The 23,898-nt window shown below is 40.9% G+C and overlaps 3 protein-coding genes and 1 non-coding gene across 5 annotated transcripts; 2 read left to right on the top strand and 2 right to left on the bottom strand.

Annotated features, from left to right (window-relative positions):
- Positions 1 to 77: 77 nt before the first annotated feature.
- On the bottom strand, positions 78 to 9,299 carry bicral (BICRA like chromatin remodeling complex associated protein). Of its 2 annotated transcripts, XM_054598864.1 has the most exons (13): positions 9,069 to 9,299; positions 6,423 to 6,476; positions 6,183 to 6,228; positions 5,854 to 5,902; positions 5,662 to 5,727; positions 4,100 to 5,371; positions 3,963 to 4,011; positions 3,833 to 3,864; positions 3,661 to 3,710; positions 3,420 to 3,565; positions 3,197 to 3,291; positions 3,000 to 3,102; positions 78 to 2,902 (listed from the first exon to the last, which is right to left on the bottom strand). In XM_054598864.1, the coding sequence occupies exons 3-13, from the start codon at positions 6,221 to 6,223 to the stop codon at positions 2,418 to 2,420; spliced, it is 2,388 nt and encodes a 795-aa protein (XP_054454839.1). In that variant the 5' UTR covers positions 6,224 to 6,228; positions 6,423 to 6,476; positions 9,069 to 9,299; the 3' UTR covers positions 78 to 2,417. The 2 variants fall into 2 exon arrangements, with proteins under 2 accessions (XP_054454839.1, XP_054454840.1); XM_054598865.1 differs by lacking the exon at positions 6,423 to 6,476.
- Positions 9,300 to 11,992: 2,693 nt separating this feature from the next.
- tbcc (tubulin folding cofactor C) lies at positions 11,993 to 13,334 on the top strand. Its single transcript, XM_054599310.1, has one exon. The coding sequence runs from the start codon at positions 12,028 to 12,030 to the stop codon at positions 13,021 to 13,023; it is 996 nt and encodes a 331-aa protein (XP_054455285.1). The 5' UTR covers positions 11,993 to 12,027; the 3' UTR covers positions 13,024 to 13,334.
- A 2,281-nt stretch (positions 13,335 to 15,615) lies between these two features.
- Positions 15,616 to 15,687, bottom strand: trnae-cuc (transfer RNA glutamic acid (anticodon CUC)). The gene has a single exon. It is a non-coding gene; the product is annotated as a tRNA-Glu (tRNA).
- Positions 15,688 to 17,628: 1,941 nt separating this feature from the next.
- On the top strand, positions 17,629 to 22,785 carry prph2a (peripherin 2a (retinal degeneration, slow)). Its single transcript, XM_054599395.1, has 3 exons — positions 17,629 to 18,209; positions 19,630 to 19,876; positions 22,579 to 22,785. Exons 1-3 carry the CDS (start codon positions 17,629 to 17,631, stop codon positions 22,783 to 22,785), a joined length of 1,035 nt encoding a protein of 344 aa, XP_054455370.1.
- The last annotated feature ends 1,113 nt before the right edge of the window (positions 22,786 to 23,898 follow it).

Consider the following 23,898-nt stretch of genomic DNA (forward strand, 5'->3'; position numbering starts at 1 on the left):
TTTTTTTTTTTTTTTTACATTCTTTTTTTTTTTCTCCATACAAAAATTATAAATATTTTGTGTTTCACTTTTCATTTTTGTACAAAACAACAAACTACACAAATCAAGCGTGAAAATGGAGGCAAAAAAAAACATTTCTGAACTGAAAACAGGAGAAAAAGCACAGTATGTTCCCGCCGGGCCTTCACACACTGATATGCATCCGGATAACACAACCAGCACTGAACACGTCCCTACTTTGTGCAACTCCAAAACTAACTTTCTTGTGGATTTAAGTGCTAAAGAGGCACAACTTCTGGCAGCAACAACTTGAAGGAGCAAATGAAATAACTCACATGACCCTTCTCAGTGTGTACTGGTAGATATAAGAGGTCTAGAAGGGTGGAGGCAGAGATACAGGTGGGCTGCGACGGCCACTGGCACTCAAACACACACAAAAAAGACAGATGTGTTCTCTACCAGCCCGTGTTAAAGGCCTTCAGTCTGCTCCTGTAGCCTATTGGCAAGCATATTTCACAGACATGATTATAGGAGAAAGGTGACAATATCCAGAATCAACCTGAGAGCACGTAACACATTTATCCTAAGCTTTGGTCCTCTGTTGGTTTTTGCAAAAACACGCCCTTTCTTGCTTAAAACCATAGTGCAGATTTCTGTAGATTTGCAAAAATGCCCTACCAAGAACAGAATAACATGTCCAATATTTCAGATAAACTCTTCATCATGATGAAATGTCACAGTCAGTTAAGTTTGGGCTCTTAATACTGAATTCTCTTCAAAACTCAGAACACAGTGGGAGTTTTATGTGAAACAGCTTCAGAGGAAGCAGTAGAGAGCTGTTACCACCAGCACAAAGACTGAGACGGAAAGATCTGACGGTGATTCTGGACGAGGCCACACTCTCTCCTAGTTTGAGTTTTGGTTGCACTGCTGAGTGGGAGGAGAGAGAGAGAGACAGAGAGACAGACAAATGCTTGAAAAGAAACAGTTGAAAGTGAGAAAAACACATCCAGGGGGAACTGAGCGAACTCTTGGGAATAAAGTCAAATGTTTGGCAATCAAACAACCGGACTACATGGAAACACAGTCGTAGACCAGTGTGTGTGTGTGCAGATTGACACACGCACACTGATCGACATGACTCGACAGCAAAGCATAGATATCTGGATATGATCAATATGCAGAAGGCAAACCAACGTACGTACAATCAATGACCCTCCAGGATCATTTAAACCATGTTCTCATATTCACAAAGCCGGGGAACACATCACAACGAACAAAAAAAAAACAGTCATATTTTTTAATGTCATTTCTAAAAATGAGAAAAAATTAAAATTCTAAATAATAAAAAAACATACTGTAACATAACTTCCTCAATCTGAGGACTAAGCTCCCCTTGACACAAACACACTGAAATGATAAAAGTGGTTGAGAGCGAGTATCTGTCCTGTGTCTGTGTCGGGGCTTGCATACCTTTAAGGTACAAAAGAAAAAATGCCAAAGAAAATGTGACTTGAGCACAAGAAAAAAAGCATTGCAGAGTACAGTAACAGTACTATACAAGTCTGTGTGAATAGTTTGACAGGTTGCTAAGAGTGTTGAAGAGGTTATCCTTGTTGGAGGCAGCTGAAAGCAGGCGAATTGATTTTGGTTCCGTTCCAAATATTCACATTCTGTTTAGCCTAGCGCACACTGGATATCAGAGAGAGCCACGTATTCATATAGTTCCTGAAATAAGCAACAGTACGTTTAGTGCAATTCGTCTATGTGAATGTGTCTCTACCGAGCAAGGAAATCTACACCTCCGAAAACATGAATGTAAAACGTTGAACTGAAGCATGTGTGAGTGAACTTTGCATGTTTGTAATGCAGGAAGGAACTGAGTAAATGGATATTTTTGAAAAGAGCTCCTTCATGTAAACACTTCAAAATAAAAACCTAGAATTAGGCACAGATTTGTCATTTTGTCCGTCCTCCTCGTCCCTCGTTTTCAGCATAGGTAGTGGGGGGGGGAATCAACTGGCACAAAAGATTAATGATACGTTTGTGAATAGAGGGACTCTTATATTCAGGCTACTGAAATTGCAGACCCTTCCCCTTTTAAATAATGTTAAAGTAAACAAGAACTTATTCCATCTGTAAATACATTGATGGCACACATTACCAGATCTAGAAAGGTAATCTTGAGTGCCTGCATTCATATCAAGTCTCTGACTCCTACTTCATACCTAAACCTCCCTCACAAAAAGAAAAAAACTAGATACATGCTACTTGGCCGGAGATGGTATCAAAAATATAATAGACCTGAAGGAAGAGTTAACCTCTCTTCACACAGGGAATGGGGAAATACAACAAATATTACAAAAGCAAAAAGTACACACACACAAAAGAAGTTGAAACTCGGGATGATATCAGTCTTAACATTCCAAGATGCTGTTGACCGCCGCCTCGAGAGCAGAGTCTGTGTCGCCGTGGGGGGGGAGCTGAGCTGAGCGGGGCACTGGGGCTGGATGGGGGGAGGACAGGTGGGGAGACACCTGGTGGTGCGTCTGTCCTCTTGCCGTTGCTGCGAAGGGTGAGGGGTTACCTTGGGGACAACTGTTGGCGGCGGGGAGGCTGTTGTTGCCGGTGCTGCCGGGTCCGTAGTGTTGCTGGGATCTCTTCAGTTCAAGGACGCTCTTGTTTTCTAAGAGTGGAGGGTGGAGTCTTTCTGCTGCACCTGGTCCTGCAGCTCCACCCCCTCCCGGGTCTCCGAACCCGGGCTTGGAGTCTGTCCTGTACGGAGGCTCCGCAGAGCCACTGTCTGACTGATTCCAGCTACAGCTGGACGGCGACTGAGACGGGACGGGATCTTGGGAAAGTTTTGATTTCATCCCGCAACAGAAGTCTTCGAAGAAGGTGTCTGTAAACAAAACAAGAGAGGAAAAGTTAAATAAAACCTCTATGTGAGGAACACGTTTGCTTTATTCTTGCTTTGTTTGTCCCCCTTCTCTTTCTACCTGGATCCACTAGTATCATGCGTTTGTCTTGTGTCAGGTTGCTGCGCTCCTCTTGGTTGAAGGTCCTGTCAATCATCACCATTTCTGATGACGGGCTGGAACGCTGAAGGGAATGGAGAGAAAACCCGTCAGACCTGTTCATGTCATAACATGAGACACCTGTGTGTTTGAGTATTTGCTCATGTGTGTGTATGTACCTCAGCTTCCACCATTAGTAACCGTCTGTATTTGTTCACCATGACATGGGTCCTCATCAGCACTTGAGTTGCAACTACCTCAAATTCGTCATCCACTGTAACAGAAAAATATCAATTTAGATACAGTTTTACTTTCGCAAATACGTGCATAACCACGCTGAACTTCTGGGCTTTTTTTTCTCCTGCAGATTTAAGGGTGAAGTTATTGAATTCGAGGCTGTACCCTGTGAGAACTCCTCCTGGCTGGGTGGAGTCCCCTGGAACACGTGGTACGGGAGGAGCCTTTGCAGCGCATCGTCGATTGAATTGAACCGACGCTGATCTGGGCTATGAACTCCAGCGTGATCCTTCCTCAACTGTAGTAAAATCCTACAGAGATAAGGGGGGGGAAAAGACCTCCTTCAATGGCTGAATGACGAGCAAAGAAATCTAAATATTACACAGAAAAAGTCACAAAAACTCACATTTCTCCTCTTGTAAGTGGCGGAAGGGCAGGTCTCTTCTGAGCACTGACCTATAAAGAAAAGTGTGAACATGTAAAGTTTTCAGAATAGCACCGGTATCGTCTCTATCAGCATAATCCACTTTACATATACACCATATGCATGAGCGCAAAACAAATGAAGGATGATTTACCTGAGAGTTGAGCTTTGAGTCTTGATTCATGGCTAAAAGAGACCAAACAAACAGGTAAAACGTATTAAGTGAGGCAGACTACATTTAAATACATCATAAATTGAATAATAATACGATAAGGCCTTAATACCATGGATGTTGCTGAGTTGCACCTGTTTGAGGGCAGGAGATGAAGAATTCTGAATGAATTAAAAGAAAGTGATGTCAGTCAGATGACAGTTTTGAGGGAGGAGAAAATGAAATACCACCAGTAAGCTGTGATTATACCTGTCTGTAGTCTTGCTCCTGCGTCACAGTACCAGCTAAAGGGGACAGAGAATTGCAGTTCTGAGTTTGAGTCACTAGAAGGCGCTGAACGGGGCAAGCCGACATTTGGCCCTGACCGCCGATCCCCGCCGTCGCCGGGCCAACCAGAGTCAGCCGCCCGGGAGCGCACGATGTCTGAACGGGGGCGGAGTTCGCACAAGGAACTCCGGTCCATGTTTGAGTTACGGCCCCTCCGACCTGGCTCCTACTGACTACTCCCTGATTCAGAATGAGCTGGCCTCCTGGTGGTGCGGTGAAGTTCTGCCCTGCGACAATCTGCACCGCGTTCTGACTGGTAATTAGGGAGTTTGAGTTGTGGTCAGCGGGGCCGTTGTGGATGGCGTTGGTCGATGTGAGTGCCAACGAGCTGGGCAGCAAGTACTGTCCAGGTGCTATGTTTGTCTGGGACTGTGCTTGTTGCTGCTCCAGAGGGGGCTGCACCACGATGGAGCCGTTGGCTGTGTAATGCCCCCCAGGAGAAGCAGTGTTAGCGTTAGCTACGTTAGCCATGGTGGTGGGGGTGGGATGGAGGCCGAGGCTGTAGACGGTCTGACCCCCGGCGTGGAGGGGTTTGGGCTGGATGGGTCTGACGAGAGTCTGGGTCCCTCCCGGGCCCCTCTGGATGATGATGTTTTGAAGGGGGATGTTTTTGAAAGGTAAGCCCACTTGGCCTACCTGCCCCTGGGTGGGAGCGAACACCTGCCCCCCCGCTGTGGCCCCCGTCCCAGCTACAGGCGCCCCCTGCCTCAGAACGAGCTGAGGAGTTCTCTCCAAGCTGCTCAGAGTCATCACACCAGCACCGGCCCCGAAGGACCCCAACACCTGGATGTGCTGGGCGGAGCCGTTGGGCAGCTGGGAGACCCCTTGCAGGAACTGGCCTGTGGGGAACGCAGCTGTCGCCGTGGTTACCACCCCGCCTCCATAGCCCCCAGAGACCAGCTGGGAGGAGAATGGGACGGGAGCCTGGACCAGAGTGGGAGCGGGCTGGGAGTCTAGCAAGGCCTCCTGGGCCAACGTCTGCTCCGTGATGTCGGCCTCCATGAGGGACTTCTGTAGGATGTCAAAGGGCTGGTCCTCACCCCCAAGATCCCCCACGCCGGGGGAGTTCTCGGACCCCAATTCATCCTCGATAAATGAAAGGCTGCTGGAGAGCTGGAGGCCTGCCCCTGTTGAATCGTCGCCGAACTCGCCCATTGTGGAGGAGCCATCCTTGAGGCCAGAGTTGGAGCCAACCTGAATGAAGCATTGAGAGGAAATGAGCAGGAAGTGGGAAACTGTTTGAATGTGAGCTGCATATATATGACGGCCTTCCTTGTAGGTCTTTTTATAACCTGAACATAAAAGCAAACTATACCCTAAACGTTTTAAAATTCATAATTTTCATCATGTACTCCTCACAAACTCACATCCAATATCAGTTTGCGAACATCTTTCCTTGGCTCTTAAGAGGGTTGGACAGATTATCTCTTGTGTTCCAATTCAAATATGTTTGTTGGGTCAAAGTATTTTACAGGTTCACCCACCGTGTCGCTAGAAAAGAAGGATCCATCCGACCCAAAAGCTGCATTTGTCACATCGTCTTCCTCAATCTGCAGAAAAACAAAAATAAGAGTTCAACAGAGAATCAGCAGATTCTTAGCGCATTGAAGTAAAGTAACCATTCAGAAAGACTTGGCAAGGAATGACTGTAAATACACTCTGAATGAGTTACTCACAGACTTGCTGTTGCTGCCATGGAGATAGTCATTCAGTGCATCCACATCTCTGAAAAAGGGTACACAGGAGATTTTAACATAACATGAATATCTTTTCACTCATGTGTGGTTGAATAAAAAGGCCTAAAGTGGTCCTCATCTCTACTGGATGGCACATTAGGAAGTTAACTTTAACAAACAAAAAGATGAAACAATCAGTTTGCATATTGTGGCTTTTGTTTTCAAAACTTTTTATCGTAAAAACGTGGGGCCAAACAGAGTTGTAGGTGCATGCATTCATAAAGTGATATTTCCATAATGTAAAGCCATTTTTATAGAGTTTTTTTTACCCTAAAATATCCAGAAGATGACGATCATCCTCATCATCCATGACACCTGAAAGAGTATGTGGGGGGGAGACAGAATGCAGCAGGTAAGGAGATGACTGGTTTGGAATTGTTGACTAGTATCTTCATTAATCATGACAGTAAACCTCAATAAATAACTTGTTTTTGCTCTGAAGTTGCGGTGCATGAGCTGTGAAGGCTTTGCATAATGTATTATTGTGTTAGTAAGGTCATCTCACTCACAGGTTTCCAGCAGGAAGCATGGATTCAGTCATTTAACACCCTTTGTTTCCTGGGCTGCAGGGTGAGAAACTGCATTTAGTAATGTTACATAATTAAACATGCGACAGGCAGCGAATGTGAGATATTGTTTTAAAAAATAAAAGAGATGGGTGTGTGAAATGGGGGAGTGGAGAGGAAGAAGGGGGACAGATGTTTCAGCCTGTAGACAACCAATGTGTGACAGCAGAGGCCGTGATGGGTGGGAGTCTGTGTGTCAGGCCTTCCTGCCCTTCACTTACATTATTATTATTATTATTATATTCCTTTATTGATCCCCATGGGGGAAATTCAAGTGTTGCAGCAGCTCAACTACACAGACACAGACAATAAATACACATACTATACAACTACACAGACAATAAATACACATAAATACACAGACAATAAATACACATACTATACAACTACACAGACAATAAATACACATACTATACAACTACACAGACAATAAATACACATACTATACAACTACACAGACAATAAATACACATACTATACAACTACACAGACAATAAATACACATACTATACAACTACACAGACAATAAATACACATACTATACAACAAAATAAAGATAGACGATACATACAGATCTGATCAACATATCTTATTATATTCCCTGGGATCAATAAAGGAATATAATAAGACATGTTGATCAGATCTGTATGTACGTGAAGGACAGGAAGGCCTGACTCAGACTCCCACCCACCACGGCCTCTGCTGTCACACATTGGTTGTCTACGGGCTGAAAATGGCCATTAGAGTGTAAATAACTCCACCCTGCTCCATCTGCACCACAGTTGTTTCAGTTTCAACATTGTTGGCTTTATGTTGTGTGTGCAGCCATCTTTGGTGCCATGTTATATAATGAGGGGACATAAACCCACGTTCACTCATTTGATCCAGCAGAGAAAGGGTTTGGATGTCTGTTTAGTTCAGTTTTAATGTTTTTAAGCACACAGGGAGTTTATATGCACACGTGTAGGCATGAATACAGCATTTAATGATTAGGTTGTGTGTTTTGTTGAAGTTGTGGAGGAATGTTCTAATGCTACAAAATGGCTGCATCTTTGGTTCAGGGAGAACAAAGAAGACAGGGCTTCAGAGCAAAATAGGCCTTTTAAACTAACTATTTTAATTTAAAAGTATGCCAAGAAACCTGCTGAAAGGTTTTTATGTTGCAGAGTAGTGTTGGTTTAAATAAATGTGGACATTTTGCAAACAAAACAACGGGAAACCAAATGTTAACACAGAAGCATTTTATTTCACAAAGAAGCTCCATAGGTGGACTGTTTGTGCAGAAAATACGACGGCCATTAAAACCTAACGGACATTTAAACGGGTTGAACACGCCACATTTAACGGACAATTAAACGGGTTACACCGCTACGGGTTGAACACGCCATATTTAACGGACATTTAAACGGGTTGAACACGCCATATTTAACGGACTTTTAACCGTTGGCTCGATATTTTTAAACGACAGAGCTTAAAACTTTAATCGCCATTTTTTTTTTTCATCAGCACAGGCACTCTATGCTGATGGATGAAAAATGGCGTTTAAAAATTATAAAGTCGCATTAAAAAAACACTAGAATTGCAGATTTATCGCTACATGTGAACGGGGATGTCAGAGAGAGAAAAAAAAAAAAAAAGAAGCAGCTTATCTACTCCGATACATTTTAACAGTTTGATGAATTTCGAGCTTAAAAACTCAATATTCCAACGGTCCCTAAACCCGACACCTCAGCACCGCTACGGGTTGAACGCGTCACATTTAAACGGGAATGTAACCGTTGAATTTTGAATTTTGAATTATTATTTTTTTAAACTGACAAAAAACAAAAATGGCGTTTAAAGTCGCAGCACAGCCGTTTGGTTCAACACGCTAATGTACGTGTTTATATCACACCGAACAGTATGATAATCGCATTCAAGCAACACACAAAAACGCCCGTCGCTGACGTGGCGTGTCTGTCTGCACCGGGGAGGCTTCCATTTGTCCTCCTTTTTTTTTTTTTTTTTTTTTTTTTTTTTTTTTTTTTTTTTTTTTTGAAAATGTGGCTCATCTGGCGGGGAGCGCGAAGAAGCAGAAGAAGAAGAAGAAAAAACGTCACATTCGTATCGATACAACCAACCGACGCGTTTTTGAATTCAAATTCAAAAATTTCAAACGGCTGGTTCTGCAGCAGCCCGGGAACACAGGAGCTCCGCGGCCCGGCCTGCTGCAGCTAGCCGCGGAGCCCACGACGCGTCTTTACGAATTCATGTAAAATGGCAGACTGCAGCTCCCCGCGCCATACATAGCGATCCCCGACAGCACAACATAAAGACGACCCAAAGAGGCAAACCCTTTCACTCCTGTCTCACTCCTCTTGAAACCCAATATCTCCATTTGGCAACTTTTAATTTGCTCCCCCCCTCCTTCTCCTCCTCCTCCTCCTCGCTCTCCCACTCATATACTCTCGCTGCCGCCGCTCCGCCGCGGATACATTCTACTCTCCGCTCCGCTCTTCCCGCCCTTGAGGACGGGAGGAAGGAGGCTGTGTGTGTTTTTTCCTTGAAATTTTTATCACAAAATTATAATACACTCAAAGGGAAACTCACCGTCATGAAAAAGCAGTGCCTTGTCAACGGGGTTTCCTCGCCATCACCGCACGGGTTGTTGGGGTAGTGCACCAGAACGAGCCAGATCATCATCAGTCCAGCGCGGCGGCAGCGAGCCTCTGCAGCGTCCCGGCAGTCACCCCAAACAGCCCGTCACTAACACACTAATACTCCTCCATTTTAATGTCATTTCACTTATAAAGACGGGTCTCTGCGCTAATGCATGGCGGATTAATGTTATTGCACTTATTCATTACCAACGGCAGAGGGCGGGCCTCTGATGGATGCCACACCTTGACGTTGCACAGGTAGAGCCATGGTTACTGTGCCTGGTTACCAACTAGTCCACTAACTAGTTCACAAACTAACTAGTCCACCAACCAACCAACTAGTCCACCAACCAACTAGTCCATTAACTAACTAGCCCATTAACTAACTAGCCCATTAACTAACTAGTCCACTAACCTACTAACTAGTCCACTATACTGGACTTAAAGTTAATGCAACACTCAGTTTATTGTTGACAAATTCCACTCTCATTACTATATTACTTTTAATTATATTTATTACATTATCCATAGTTACTAGTCATTATCTTACTTATCTTATCTTACCAACTAATCCACATATACTGGACTTAAAAGACACTTTATAATTGACAAATTCCACTCTCATTAGCTTTATATATATATATATTATACGAATAATGTATTCAATATTATGGAAAAGTTGGTGCATTTTGAAGAATTGACAAATTCCACTCTCATTAGCTTTTTTCTTTTAATTATATTAATATTACATTACATTAACATTAGTCCACTAACCAACTAGTCCACTAACCAACTAGTCCACATATACTTAATTAAAAGTTAATGCAACACTCAGTTTATAATTGACAAATTCCACTCTCATTAGCTTTATATATATATATATATATATATATTATGAGTGTATATGGAAAAGTTGGTGCATTTTGAAGAATTGACAAATTCCACTCTCATTATCTTATCTTATTATCCATTAATATATGGACATTAAAAGTTAATGCAACACTCAGTTTATAATTGACAAATTCCACTCTCATTAGGTTTTTCTTTTAATTATATTATATTACATTATATTACATTACATTACAGTCATTTAGCGACTTACAATAAGTGTATTCAACATAGGTATTCAAGAGAACTACTAGTCCTTATCTTATCTTATCTTATCTTACCAACTAATCCACATATATTGGAATTAAAAGTTAATGCAACACTCAGTTTGTTGTTGCATTTTGAAGAATTGACAAATTCCACTCTCATTAGCTTTTTCTTTTAATTATATTAACATTTATTACATTATTTATATTATAGTTACTGTACATTATAGTCATTTAGCAAGCTTTTCATAAGACTTGCAGTGTATTCAACATTATTCTTTACTAGTCCATCTTATCTTATCTTAAACATTACATTACATTACAGTTTACATTCATTTAGCAGATGTTTTTATCCAAAGCGACTTACAATAAGTGTATTCAACATAGGTATTCAAGAGAACTACTAGTCATTATCTTATCTTATCTTATCTTATCTTATCAACTAATCCACATATATTGGAATTAAAAGTTAATGCAACACTCAGTTTGCTGTTGCATTTTGAAGAATTGACAAATTCCACTCTTTACATTAGCTTTTATATATATATAATATATATATATATATATACATTATATATATATATATATTATAGAGGTTATTGAGTGTATGTCAACGATGAATGGAAAAGTTGTTGCATTTTGAAGAATTGACAAATTCCACTCTCATTAGCTTTTTCTTTTTAATTATATTAATATTATATTACATTACATTACATTACATTCATTTAGCATTACAGTTTTTAGCGACTTACAATAAGTGTATTCAACATAGGTATTCAAGAGAACTACTAGTCATTATTATCTTATCTTATCTTATCTTATCTTACCAACTAATCCACATATATTGGAATTAAAAGTTAATGCAACACTCAGTTTGTTGTTGCATTTTAAAGAATTGACAAATTCCACTCATTAGCTTTATATATATATATATATATATATATATATATTATAGAGGTTATTGAGTGTATGTCAACGATGAATGGAAAAGTTGTTGCATTTTGAAGAATTGACAAATTCCACTCTCATTAGCTTTTTCTTTTAATTATATTAATATTACATTACATTACATTACATTATTACATTACAGTCATTTAGCAGACGCTTTTATCCAAAGCGACTTACAATAAGTGTATTCAACATAGGTATTCAAGAGAACTACTAGTCATTATCTTATCTTATCTTATCTTACCAACTAATCCACATATATTGGAATTAAAAGTTAATGCAACACTCAGTTTTTTTAAAGTTGACAAATTCCACTCTCATTAGCTTTATATTTATATATATATATATATATATATATATATATATATATATATATATATATATATATATATATTATAGAGGTTATTGAGTGTATGTCAACGATGAATGGAAAAGTTGTTGCATTTTGAAGAATTGACAAATTCCACTCTCATTAGCTTTTTCTTTTAATTATATTAATATTACATTACATTACATTACATTACATTACAATAAGTCATTTTAGGTATTCAGAACTACTAGTCTTATTTTATCTTATCTTATCTTATCTTATCTTATCTTATCTTATCTTATTTATCTTATCTATCTTATCTTATCTTATCTTATCTTATCTTATCTTATCTTATATTATATTATATTATATTATGTTATTTATATTATATTATATTTATAATAATGTACAATCACAGTCCAGGTGATGTGGTGCAGTGACCCTCCCCTTCCAGCAGGGGGCGGCAGACACCTTTTTTAAAACTGCCTCCTCTCAAAACTCACGAAGAAGAAACCTGTGACGTATCACTTCCGCAAACAGCAGACAGAGCGACCAGCATGGAGGCCGGGAAGCTGCAGGAGCGGCTGCAGAAGCGGCACCAGGCCAGGGCGGAGGAGGCGGAGCGGAGGAGGGAGGCCAGGGAGAGCCAGGCCGTGTTGGAGGAGAAGGGAGAGTACTTCTGCGGCTCCTTCAACGCAGAACGCACCGCCATCGAGGAGCTGCTGTCCGGCTGCGGGGCGGTGACGTCACGGCTGGAGGAGGCCACGGCCAGGACGCTGCAGCTGCAGAAGTTCCTGAACGACAGCACCGGGTTCCTCACGCAGTACGAGCTGAGGCAGGCTCAGGCCGGCCTGCAGAAGCTCCAGAGCGGCCTGAGCGAGGCCAGAGAGGAGGCTCTGCCCAGGAAGAAGTTCACCTTCAGGGCCCGGACCAGGGCTGCAGAGAAGACACCTGAGACAGCTGATGCATGCACACCTGCAGACGACAAGACACCTGATGCATGCACACCTGCAGACGATGGCGTCTCCAAGCTCCATGCACCTGCAGAGTCAGAGCAGTGCAGCTTCTCCAACATGGACGGCGTGCGTCTGACGAAGACGGCCGAGCAGATCCAGAAACGAGACGTTCTGTTGAGTCACCTGACCAACTGCAAGGTCCGTCTGCTCGGTTCCCCCAGCACGCTGCACCTGAAGCACATCGCCGGCTGTGAGATCCTGTGTGGGCCCGTCTCCAGCTCCGTGTTCATCGACCACTGCAAAGACAGCACTCTGGCGCTGCCTTGCCAGCAGCTTCGCACCCACAACACCACCGACACGAAGGTCTACCTGCACGTCACCAGCCGGGCCATCATAGAGGACTGTCGCGGGGTGAGCTTCGCCCCGTTCTCCTGGTCGTATCCCGCCCTGGAGGAGGACTTTGTCACGTCTGGCTTGGACCGGGACCGGAACAACTGGAGCCAGGTGGACGACTTCAACTGGCTCGCTGCGGGAACACATTCCCCGAACTGGAGCGTCATTCCTGAAGAAGAGAGGAAAACCACCTGGGACCCTTAGAAATACATTTAAAAACCTTGTTATTTGTTAGTAACACGTCAATCAAACCATATGAAATGTAATCGCTTAACACGTATTAGGATTTCATGTTATTTCACAAACATCGGTCGCCGATCGGTTTATTTATGCTGCTGTTGTTGTTCGTTAAAGTTGCACTAAGATATTAAAATTAATCCACCTGTTCTAGCAGCACAAACCTCTGTTGGTATGTTGGTACAAAAGAGACTTTGCATTCTTTATTATTATATTCCTTTATTGATCCCCATGGGGGAAATTCAAGTGTTGCAGCAGCTCAACTACACAGACAATAAATACACATACTATACAACTACACAGACAATAAATACACATACTATACAACTACACAGACAATAAATACACATACTATACAACTACACAGACAATAAATACACATACTATACAACTACACAGACAATAAATACACATACTATACAACTACACAGACAATAAATACACATACTATACAACAAAATAAAGATAGATAGCATTCACTCTTTTTGTCATTACTACACCCTGCTTTGGAGAATTGAAGGCTTGTATTCTTCTGCTCACACGCGGCAAAGAAAAGCTAAAGAGCAAAATGCAAAACTCTTAGAAATAGCAGTGAAAGAAGACTTTACAAAGAGAAATCTGGACTCCAACATTAGTTTAAAAGGTGCAGTTTGTGGGTTTTTTGCCACATCTAGTGGTGAGGCTGCATATTGCAACCAACTAAAACCTCTCCCGTGTGCCAAGTGTGAAAGAACTACGATTACTGATGTGAAAACTTGAAACCGTAAATGTCCCTATCTAGAGCTGGTGTTCGGTTTGTCCCTTCTGGGCTACTGTAGAAACATGGCGGCCAGCTCTGTGAAGAGAACCTGCTCTGTTTGTAGATAAACAGCTCAATAGAAGATAAAGAAAACACAACAAATCTTCTTTTCAGGTGATAATACACTGAAGAAAACATACTTGATATTAAATAATAATTAAACAATTATTAATACATTCAATTCCTAATTAATATCATATTCCAATTCTGCCAATCGATCCCCCTAAAGGCTACAAACTGAACCTATAATGCCTATTTTTATGTAGTATTCATATATAGTTTTTCTGGTAGAGCCCCACCGAATATAGTTTGTCGTAGAAGTTTTGGTGTTCATATGCAGTACACAAATTGCAAAATATAAGATATTTTTCAACTGTAAAAGTTCCTGCATTAGTGTGCAACTCTTTAAAAAGAACAAACAAATGTAAAGCATCCATAAAAATGATGTCAGAAAGATAATATTGGCTGACGTTTCCAGTTTATTAGACGCACTTAGCTAAAACTTGTAAACGTTGTGTTTTGATGCAGTTTCAACTTTATGGTTATTTTGCGTTCTTTTAGACTCCTGGATTCTATTGCATTTATATAAATAGTAATGCACCTGAGACATTGGCAACTAAATGTAGTTAGTGAGGGCTACAACTACTAATTTGTTGATTATTTTCTCAATTATTTGGTCGATATAAAATGTCAGAAAATAGCCCGTGCTAACAACTTTATTTAGCTTTTTCATCTGACCCCCACTCTAAAACCTAAAGACATTTATTTACTCACATAAGAGAAATAAAGCAGAAATTCTCAATGAAATTGGTAGTTTGCTTGAAAAATAACTGTGACGATGATGATTCATCTATGAATCTCTCGATTAATCGATTTTATTTACTCTCAAATATTGGTATCAATCTCAAAAGTCAGATTTTGTTCTCCAGCTTTTTAAAAACCGTTCCCCTCCTGCTGATCCTTTCTTACAGATTTCACCATAGTTACAGTCAGAGGTCATTTAGTTCTAGCCTGAATAGAATATTTCACAGTGAGAATCGCTGCCCTCGAGGGCAAAACCATGCTTTTAACGGATAAAACATTGTGGATTAAATCACATAAATTCACGTAAAAGGATCAAATAGTTCAGCTGACGTAAAACTTTTCTAAGTGAGCACTCAGACTCGATGAATGGTCTGTTAGTGACTCAGGAACTCTGAACTATAGAGAGACGGAAATGTGAGTCATTGCACTTGTTACAAAGCGCCTTTTAATGTAGAAGTAATTTTCTGATATCAAAACCCCTATAATCAATCTTATAATGAATCTAAAGTATCATTCAAAGGACCATTCAAGCCATTTAAGTGAACAGCTTTGAAGTACTCGCACACAGTGGTGCAGAATCAGTCTCCATTGTTGTTGATTTGAGTATACTGGCTTGAATAAAGGACAGATAATGATCCCTAAAGTTAAAACGAGGTGCCTTTATGCTGCTGGTAACCACCGACCCTGAGTGGCACTTACTTACAGAGAGCAACGAAATCCAGCTTTGTAGAAAAAAGTATTGAAATTGAAATGTGACACAAATAAAGAGGCTTCCAGCTCAATAACAATTAAACCCACAATACAAGATAAATAAATGGAATAACTAAATAGTCATTATCCTCTTCATCTAGCTCCTGAGACAGTCGGTCACCATGGCAACACTTTATTTAAGATAAGATAAGATAAGATAAGATAATCCTTTATTAGTCCCGCAGCGGGGAAATTTGCAAAGTGAGTTCCCTGACCGGGAATCGAACCCGGGCCGCGGCGGTGAGAGCGCCGAATCCTAACCACTAGACCACCAGGGAATTTCACCCCTCTCTGTTAGCATTTATAAGCAGTGTATAAAATGGTTTATAACACATTATAATGTAAATGTAAGCAGATATAAATGTGAATTGATGTATTTGTAACGTACTCCTGTAGTCACTGAAAATAGAGGTTGGTCTATAGATGGATAAAGAAATACAGCGCAAGATAGTAAAACACATTTGTCGTAGGAGAAGTTATAATTGTTGACAAATAACGTGAATTTAACGTTTTTAAATGTTATTATATCTTCATAAAACTACAGTATTGTGTGTAATATCATTTATTAAAAGTTAATACTGCCTTATTAAACAAGATAGACCAAATGGCTTGACAATCAGTGCACTTTTTTTTGCAATTAAAAGGGAACATAAGACTAAAAGCAGCCTGAGAAAAGACAAAGCAAACATGTCACATGACATTTAGAAAACATAAGACGCAGTTACAGTTATGCACTGAGGCTATAAGCAGATTTGGCTCGTTTATGAAGTGTTCTAAAGGCGTCGTAGTTTAATGAAACCACATTTCCTTTTAGTTTAGGGGGTATGAATTAAATTTTGTTTCATATTTATTCTCATTATTATCTACCCAAGATCTTCCTTGTTGCCAGTGTTTTGGTACTTTTTGTAAAAAGAAAAAAACAACAAGTTGTGAAATGAAATCTTAAGTAAAGAGGTAAAAATGAAACACCAAAGTATGGTTTACACTTTGTACTACCTTGTCATTTACAACCCTTCATCATTTCAAGGGTTGATTGTAAAAAGAAAAGTTATTTTCAAAGAGGAAAAGTGTTTACTGCAAAACTAAAAACATAAACGCCTTGTAAAACATATAAAAGAAGGAGCTATGCATTCAATACTATAAGAATATGGCAGGAACAACAACTTTTCAGCGTCAATGTTGCCACCGTTATTTTTAAAGCCGTCAGAGTCGAGGCCGTTCACTGAAAGTCCTGTCTTTGCCAAGATTGAAACTGCCAAACACAAAGTTGTTGCCAAGATAACAAGTGACAATAAGACAATAATTGAAAGCCCTTAATTGCATTTATAAGCTGATATGACGACATTTTGTACAACTATCTAATGCACCTGTTGATTGATGTGTGACCGTGTGTTTTATCTATCCGATCTGTCTCAGTTTTGTGCTTTTTGGTGTCTTTCTAAATGAATTAATTACACATTTAGTCGGGTTGATGTGTGAGCCTGAATGCTCTTTTGTTTCTGTGAATGAGTCGCTCCACGGTGAGGACACCTGGTTTGTGTTGAACTTGTAGACCCGTACCTGTGAACGAGTGCGTTCCATTATTAGCTCCACTGTCATTCCCATGGTCTTTGTCAAACCACCCCTGATGCCATTACCACTCCGGGTGCGTTCGATCGAGGCGACCATGAACCACGTGAGCGGTCAAACCAATTATGGCCCCTGGCAGCGGCTTACGATCAGGCTCATCTTGTGTAGAGGGATTTCTGCAAATTGGATCAGGCCGCTTACAGGGGCTTAGCATGACGTACTGCAACTTTGAGTTTAATCATGAGGATCCTCGGCAATCCTCCGCCTCTCCTGGAGAACGGAACATCGCGATTAGCCTCACCTGTGTGTAAGGTGGGAAAAAAATACGGTACAAGTCGGGGTAAATAAAGCAAATTTAATTTTAAGTTTCTGTCACAATGGGAGAGGAGATAGTTTTCAAGAAATAACACTTCTTGCACTCTTCCCGGGTTCTCCTGGGTTCTTCTTCTCTGCTGTTTTTGCCGTGGGATGGATCCCAGGCTGAGCTGACTCTCCTGTCCCGTTGGATCGGCCAGAGGAGACTCTGATAGCAAAAGAAACCGGGAAACAGGAACTCCAGGTCGGCACATTCAAGAACACCTCGGAGCTCCTGCCGTTCGAGATCATCAGACTCTTTTCTTCACGTGCGAGGACACATCTCGGGTTGAACCATGGCGTTGATGTTGGTCAAGTTTGACCTGAAGAAGCGGGTGAAGCTCGCCCAGACGGTCTGGTTCATGTACTGGTTCGCCGTAATGGCCAGCGTGCTGGTCTTCAGCATGGGCCTGTTCTTCAAGATCGAGCTGCGGAAGCGCTCAGAACTCATGGACAACAACGAGAGCCACTTCCTGCCCAACCTGCTCATATTCATGGGTCTGGTGGCCTGCGGCATCAACGCCTTTGGAGGCAAAGTCTGCTACGACTCACTGGACCCGAACAAGTTTGTGAAGTGGAAGCCCATGTTGAAGGTCTTCTTGATGTTCTGCGTGGGGTTCAACGCCCTGCTGCTGTTGACGGCTCTGCTGTGTTTCCTGATGAGGATCCCCCTGCAGTTCACCCTGGCCGAGGGGCTGAAGAGCGGCATGAGGTACTACAAGGACACGGACACGCCGGGACGCTGCTACATGAAGAGGACCCTGGACCTGATGCAGATAGAGTTTCGTTGCTGCGGAAACGACAACTTCAGGGATTGGTTTGAAATCCAGTGGGTTAGCAACCGCTACCTGGACTTCAGCGCAAAGGAAGTGAAAGAGTAAGTGACAAGAAATCAAAACTAAATTCTTCTTAAAAACTCTATAGAGATTAAGGTTGTGGTGAAATGCCGTCTGGAGGTTGTCATTGAAGGTTTCAAGGTGGAGGCCGATGAGGTGGGGTCCTTTTAGGGGTTTTAAGTGGATTTGAGGTGAAAGAAAGTCAGGTCAGGTGTAAATATTCACTTTCATCCTCCGATAGGGATTATCGTCACAGAAATGGTGTCAGCATCGGGGGGGGGCTTGCGAGGGCGGATAGGTTACTAGGCAGTTTTATGGATAAAGTCGAGGAGGCGGGACTTGAGGAGGTGATAAGGAACCGAAGAAGTACACAAGGTCAAGAACGCACGAGCAGGATTATAAGTACATTGTTCCAGTCCGTTCATACGTGACCTCTTTGTGACAACCTGCTCATATCTACACGAACAAGAACCAGTTCATGTTGTGAGGACAGGTTTGAGCGTTGGCACATAGTTGGTGTTTAATCTCAAGGATTACAGCGTCCTTGGCCTTTTCAAGAATCAGTGTCCTGTCCAATCAGCAGAAGACCTGGCCACACGCCAGGGACAGCACTGGACAATAAAACTATTTGTAGCCGGGATTTGTTAAATCAGTGTAAACACTGGGTGTCTGATTACAATGACACTGGGCTGTAACGTATGGAGATGATTGGTGTAAAACTCATGTGATGCCATTAGGGGACAGAAATCGTGGAAATGACCTTTTATTTATGCCTATAACATTTAAAGTTTTTCCTTAAATGTACTTAAATCATTTTCATATAGTGTAGTGTTTCCTGTTTGTTCTGTCGTATTGACCAAAGTTGTCTGGGTCTTTATTTTGGGTTACCAGGTGTTGACGTTTCTAGAAATCACTGATCCATATCTGACCTTCTCCAGTCTCAGTAATCCAGTCATACAGGTCTTTCCATTGACCTACCATCAATCTATCACAAGGGACCCGAATTGGGTCAAGCTCTTTAAGTAAAGTTTGATTTCCCTTTTATTGTGCTTGTGTGACATGTAGGACAATGTGATAGAGATGGATCGATGTTAATCAATGACATCGATCCATCAAATACAAATGAAGAATTAACACAATTAAAGTAATACAAACCATTTCATCAGTCTATAAATATGCTGCCTGTGTGAGGATTAACTGTTTTATCTATGTTTAGCCTCTTTGTTAACTGTTTATTATTGAGAAAACACTTAAAGAAACACTTTGATTATTGCAGAATTTGGTTCAATTTGATTGTTTCCAGCATCTGAAAAGACAAAAAGCACTCAAACTTTACAGATATTTTGGCATAAATTGGCACACATTCAACACATATAGTTCCAGACCTTTAATCCCGTCTCACTTTCACCTCCGACCCATCATACCGTGACATTAACGTGACACCCTGCCTCATCCTCTTAGCCGCATTGGGAGCAACGTGGACGGCCAGTACCTGATGGACGGAGTCCCCTTCAGCTGCTGTAACCCCAGCTCCCCCAGACCCTGCATCCAGCTCCAGATGACCAACAACACGGCCCACTACAGCTACGACCACTACACGGAGGAGCTCAACGTGTGGAAGCGAGGCTGCCGCGACGCCATGCTGTCCTACTACGGAGGCATGATGAACACCATCGGGGTCCTGGTGGTGCTGGTCACTATGCTGGAGGTCAGGGCCAGAGATGCACCGTCACACAGATGTGTTCACGCAAATGTGATCAGTTTCTACCTCCCATCACACTGTTTAGTTAGAGAATGATGTTAGTGTCATCATGTTCAAAATTTAGCATTGTACAAGAGAAAATCCCACTGCACTTTAATGGAGTTGGGGAAGTTTATCATTTGAAAACACCAACCAGATTGTGTTTTCTTTCATAACTTCCCAAAAAATACAATTTAAAAACAACTTTTAAAGGCATACATTTTACATTTGGGTCAGGTTGTTGAATTAAGTTTTCTAGTGCGGCGTCTTAAAGCCTCATTGTGGAGTTCCAAGCAAGTGGAAGTGGAATCATAACTGGGAAACCGAAACAATGAGCCAATTCTACGCCCAAAAACAAATTTCGACAAGCGACGCAAAGGTGAATGGAAGAGGATTAGGGCCACGTGATCCATTTATTTGATACATATATTTGAGTACGGGCCATATATGAAACATTTATTTGAGTTTTTCTGAGATTACTTTATTAGGATTTTAAACTCATAATTCTGAATTCTGATTTTTTTTATATTTTATTTTTATTTATTATATTATATTGCATTTTATATCTTATTTGCTTCAAATATATTATTATTATTTTAAATTAACAGTTTTTTTTTATTTTACAAGAGAAAAGACACATGTTGGTTTAGCAAAAGCATGTATGTATTTAACTTCCCAGCCTCTGATAAAAAAATCACTTCCCTGAGCTTTTCTTTGGGACCATCCACGACTGTCTCACACAGTGGAATAGACAGTCCCAAAAAGTTTCAATACCAATAGGAATGCACATCTTTTTTATGTGCTTTTTACATAAAAAAAAGATAAATTACCTTGTGAAAACCTGTTATAAATATGCAAATATTTTCATAATCACTTCAAACGTTTAACTGGTGGACACAAACATGCTGGACACTGAAGAGTGAATTATCTGTGTTTATTTTGTGCTGGAAGTTTCAAGTTTATCGCCATAAACTCCGATTTGTATTTGAGAGAAAGCAGACATCCAAAATCTCCAAAACTACCTCACATTTAACCAATCTTGGCTAATAAATAGCACTACAGGTAGAAATGTATTTTTGGTTTTCAGGGCAATCTGTTCTTTTAAACTCAGATTGAATGTGAATTCAGGGAAAATTTCCTCCGTCAGTTGATGAAAGTGAACAAAGCCTTAGTGCCAACCTTCTGCAGAGTGAATAAATAATAAATTGATTCAATCAATCTCAGGAGTCAGGTGAGGACCAGCAGTGAGGTGAAGAGCTTGTGCAAAAAAAAAAACCCATATCATCCATATACACTTACTGCATCTTCCCAAACAGCTCTATCCCTTTTTCCTATCCTCAGGTAACAATGCACCATCTCCAGCATGTACATACCTTCATCTTCTTAGCTACACTCTACCTCAACCTCTTGTCAACTTTCCCCATGAGCCTCCGCTGCCAACATCTGCTGTTGTTGTTGTTGTTTGTTGAGGTCCAAGAAGCTGAGCGCCATTACACAGAACAGTGACAAACATGTACGGATAAACCCGTAAAGCCGACAGTATATAGCTCTGTCCCAGATTCTCAGCACACAAACCCTCTGCTCTAAAATCTTTTTAGATTCAGACGACACCCTGGAGGGTGTTCAGACGCACGTTCAGAGGAATGTCAGCATTAAGAGGAGTTATGTAAGCGTCTCTGACACGGATAGTGGGCTCAGAGATGGAGTAATTGGTTAATCTAGGGCAGGTGAAGAGGACAGGCCCACTTCCTGTTGCGTGAGCTCTCTGATCTGAAGTCAGAAGTCTTAAATTAGGTCTCAACATTTCTCCTGATAGAGGCGATATTTAGGCAGAAGATTCACCTCAAGAATATCAATATACAGTATGAATGTTTAGTTTTTTCATTTTAAACAGTTTTGCACACAGGTCACTTTGTACGTTCACAAACACACCACACTTACATGCTTTCACACATGCACATAAATATACAAATACAATACATCAATATGTGGTTTTTTTAAACAAACAACTCTTAAACTCACTTTTCTTTGCCCTCTTGTTGATGTCTGTAGAATTTGCCATTTAATTTATTCCATCTCTTGGTGTTATGTTACATTGCACTAATATAAAAAACTGAAAAAAATAAATTTAAACAATATTCCGAATAGTGCTGCAACTGCATTTATTAATCTGCTGATTTTATTCTTCATTTATGGATTAAGTGTTTGGTGAGCAAGCCTTAGAAAATAGTGAAAAATTACCTTTAAAAGCCAGCAGAGCCCAATCTGCTGATGAAACTGACATATTCAGTTTGTTAGAATGAAAATTAAAAGCAGTAAATTCTCCCATTTGAGAAGCTGGATACAGGTTTGGAATTGATTAACAAAATAGTCTTTATTTTCTGCAGATCTTGTTCAAAACTTTTAGCAGTCATAATCATGATGATAAAACCGGTTTTAATGTACTTTTTTATAAACATTAATCTTGATTTTTATTTGTTCTTAAGTCAAACATTTGATTAATTTAAATGCAGCTAACTGGGTTTTTCTTTATAAAAATTCATTTTTTGAGTTTCCTTCTTCTGCTTTATGTCGTAAAGTTGCAAACGAGACTCAAAGACATGCTTTCATCGACCATCCTCTTTAGAAGAAGACATGCTTATCTGATATGTGTTTCCTGTCCGCTGCAGGTGGGGGTGACCATCGGCCTGCAGTACATCGACACCTCCCTGTCCACGCTGGCTAACCCCGAGGACCCGGAGAGCGAGAGCGAGGGCTGGATCCTGGAGAAGACCGTGAAGGAGACATTCACCGACATCATGGACAAAATGAAGTCCATGGGCAAAGGCAGCAAGGTGGATGAGGGGGTTGAGGCAGCCGTCGCCACGGTGAGCTGAGCTAACCCCGGCTGCAAAAACTGACATCACTCCCACCTGAAGAGGAGAGGAAGGGGACGAGTGAGAATACTACATTTTTCTACCAACATTTATTATGTAGACGCTAACACAAACACACACATATTCGGCTCTGAATGGTCTCCTTTCAAATGGACTCCTTGCATAAATAATTATAAGCTGTATATTCACAAATAGCGAGAGATAATGTGTAGGATGACTTATGTTATGGTTTGTCATTTTGGTTTTTCCCCAACCAAACAAATCCGTCTCATCTTTGCTTCAGGCATACTTTTAAAGAGATTTCCTGTTTTGGTGTCCAACACTCGGTGTGGTTTGGATCTATTAAAAAAAAAAAGATCAAGTTAATGTGAAATGTATTGATAAATGTCAGATGCTTTGCAATCACAAGTAAACATGTAATTTTTCCCGTTGTATTGTTGTTGGATAGTTTGGCGGGGATGGTGGTTGCTATGCAACCCCCCCTGTCATGGAAGCCAGAGGTGCAGATGGAAAATACTTACAGCACAAACAAACACAGTGTTTTATTTTTCTTGACCTGTCTATAGTACTTTGTCTTGTAGCTGATACTGTTCATAGACAAAGCAAACAAATTAAACCCCCAACGCAGCTCTTTTTATACTCCAGTCCACCTTTGTCCCCAACGACGACTGGATAAGCACCTGAGATGGAGTGAAATTATGAATAGAATGAGTCGGCGTGAATAATGCATGAATGTTGAGGCACATGGTTGAAGAGTGAGGCATGGGAACGCTGATTTGAGCCCCGTAGAGAGGACGAACCTGTGGAGGACGACTGAATTTGGCAGCTAAATCTTGGCTCCTGATCCCTGTACTGTAATCTCAGATCCTCTTTGGAGTTTCCCTTGTGCATTCAGTATCTGTATATTGACACACATGTATGTATATTCGAACACTGGGTTGCTGTCTTTGTACATAGTGTAGAAAGGATGACAAAATTTCACTTTTTTTAAAGAAATATAATGTAATTAAGCAAAATCTTTTATTTAAATCCATGTAAAGTTTTTTTTCCAATTTTATTTTTTGGCTTTGTAGAAGAACAGATTATGCTGATTGTAAAAAAAAGGAATAAAGG

The sequence above is a fragment of the Anoplopoma fimbria genome, chromosome 5 (assembly GCF_027596085.1).
Source record: "Anoplopoma fimbria isolate UVic2021 breed Golden Eagle Sablefish chromosome 5, Afim_UVic_2022, whole genome shotgun sequence".
Taxonomy (NCBI): domain Eukaryota; kingdom Metazoa; phylum Chordata; class Actinopteri; order Perciformes; family Anoplopomatidae; genus Anoplopoma; species Anoplopoma fimbria.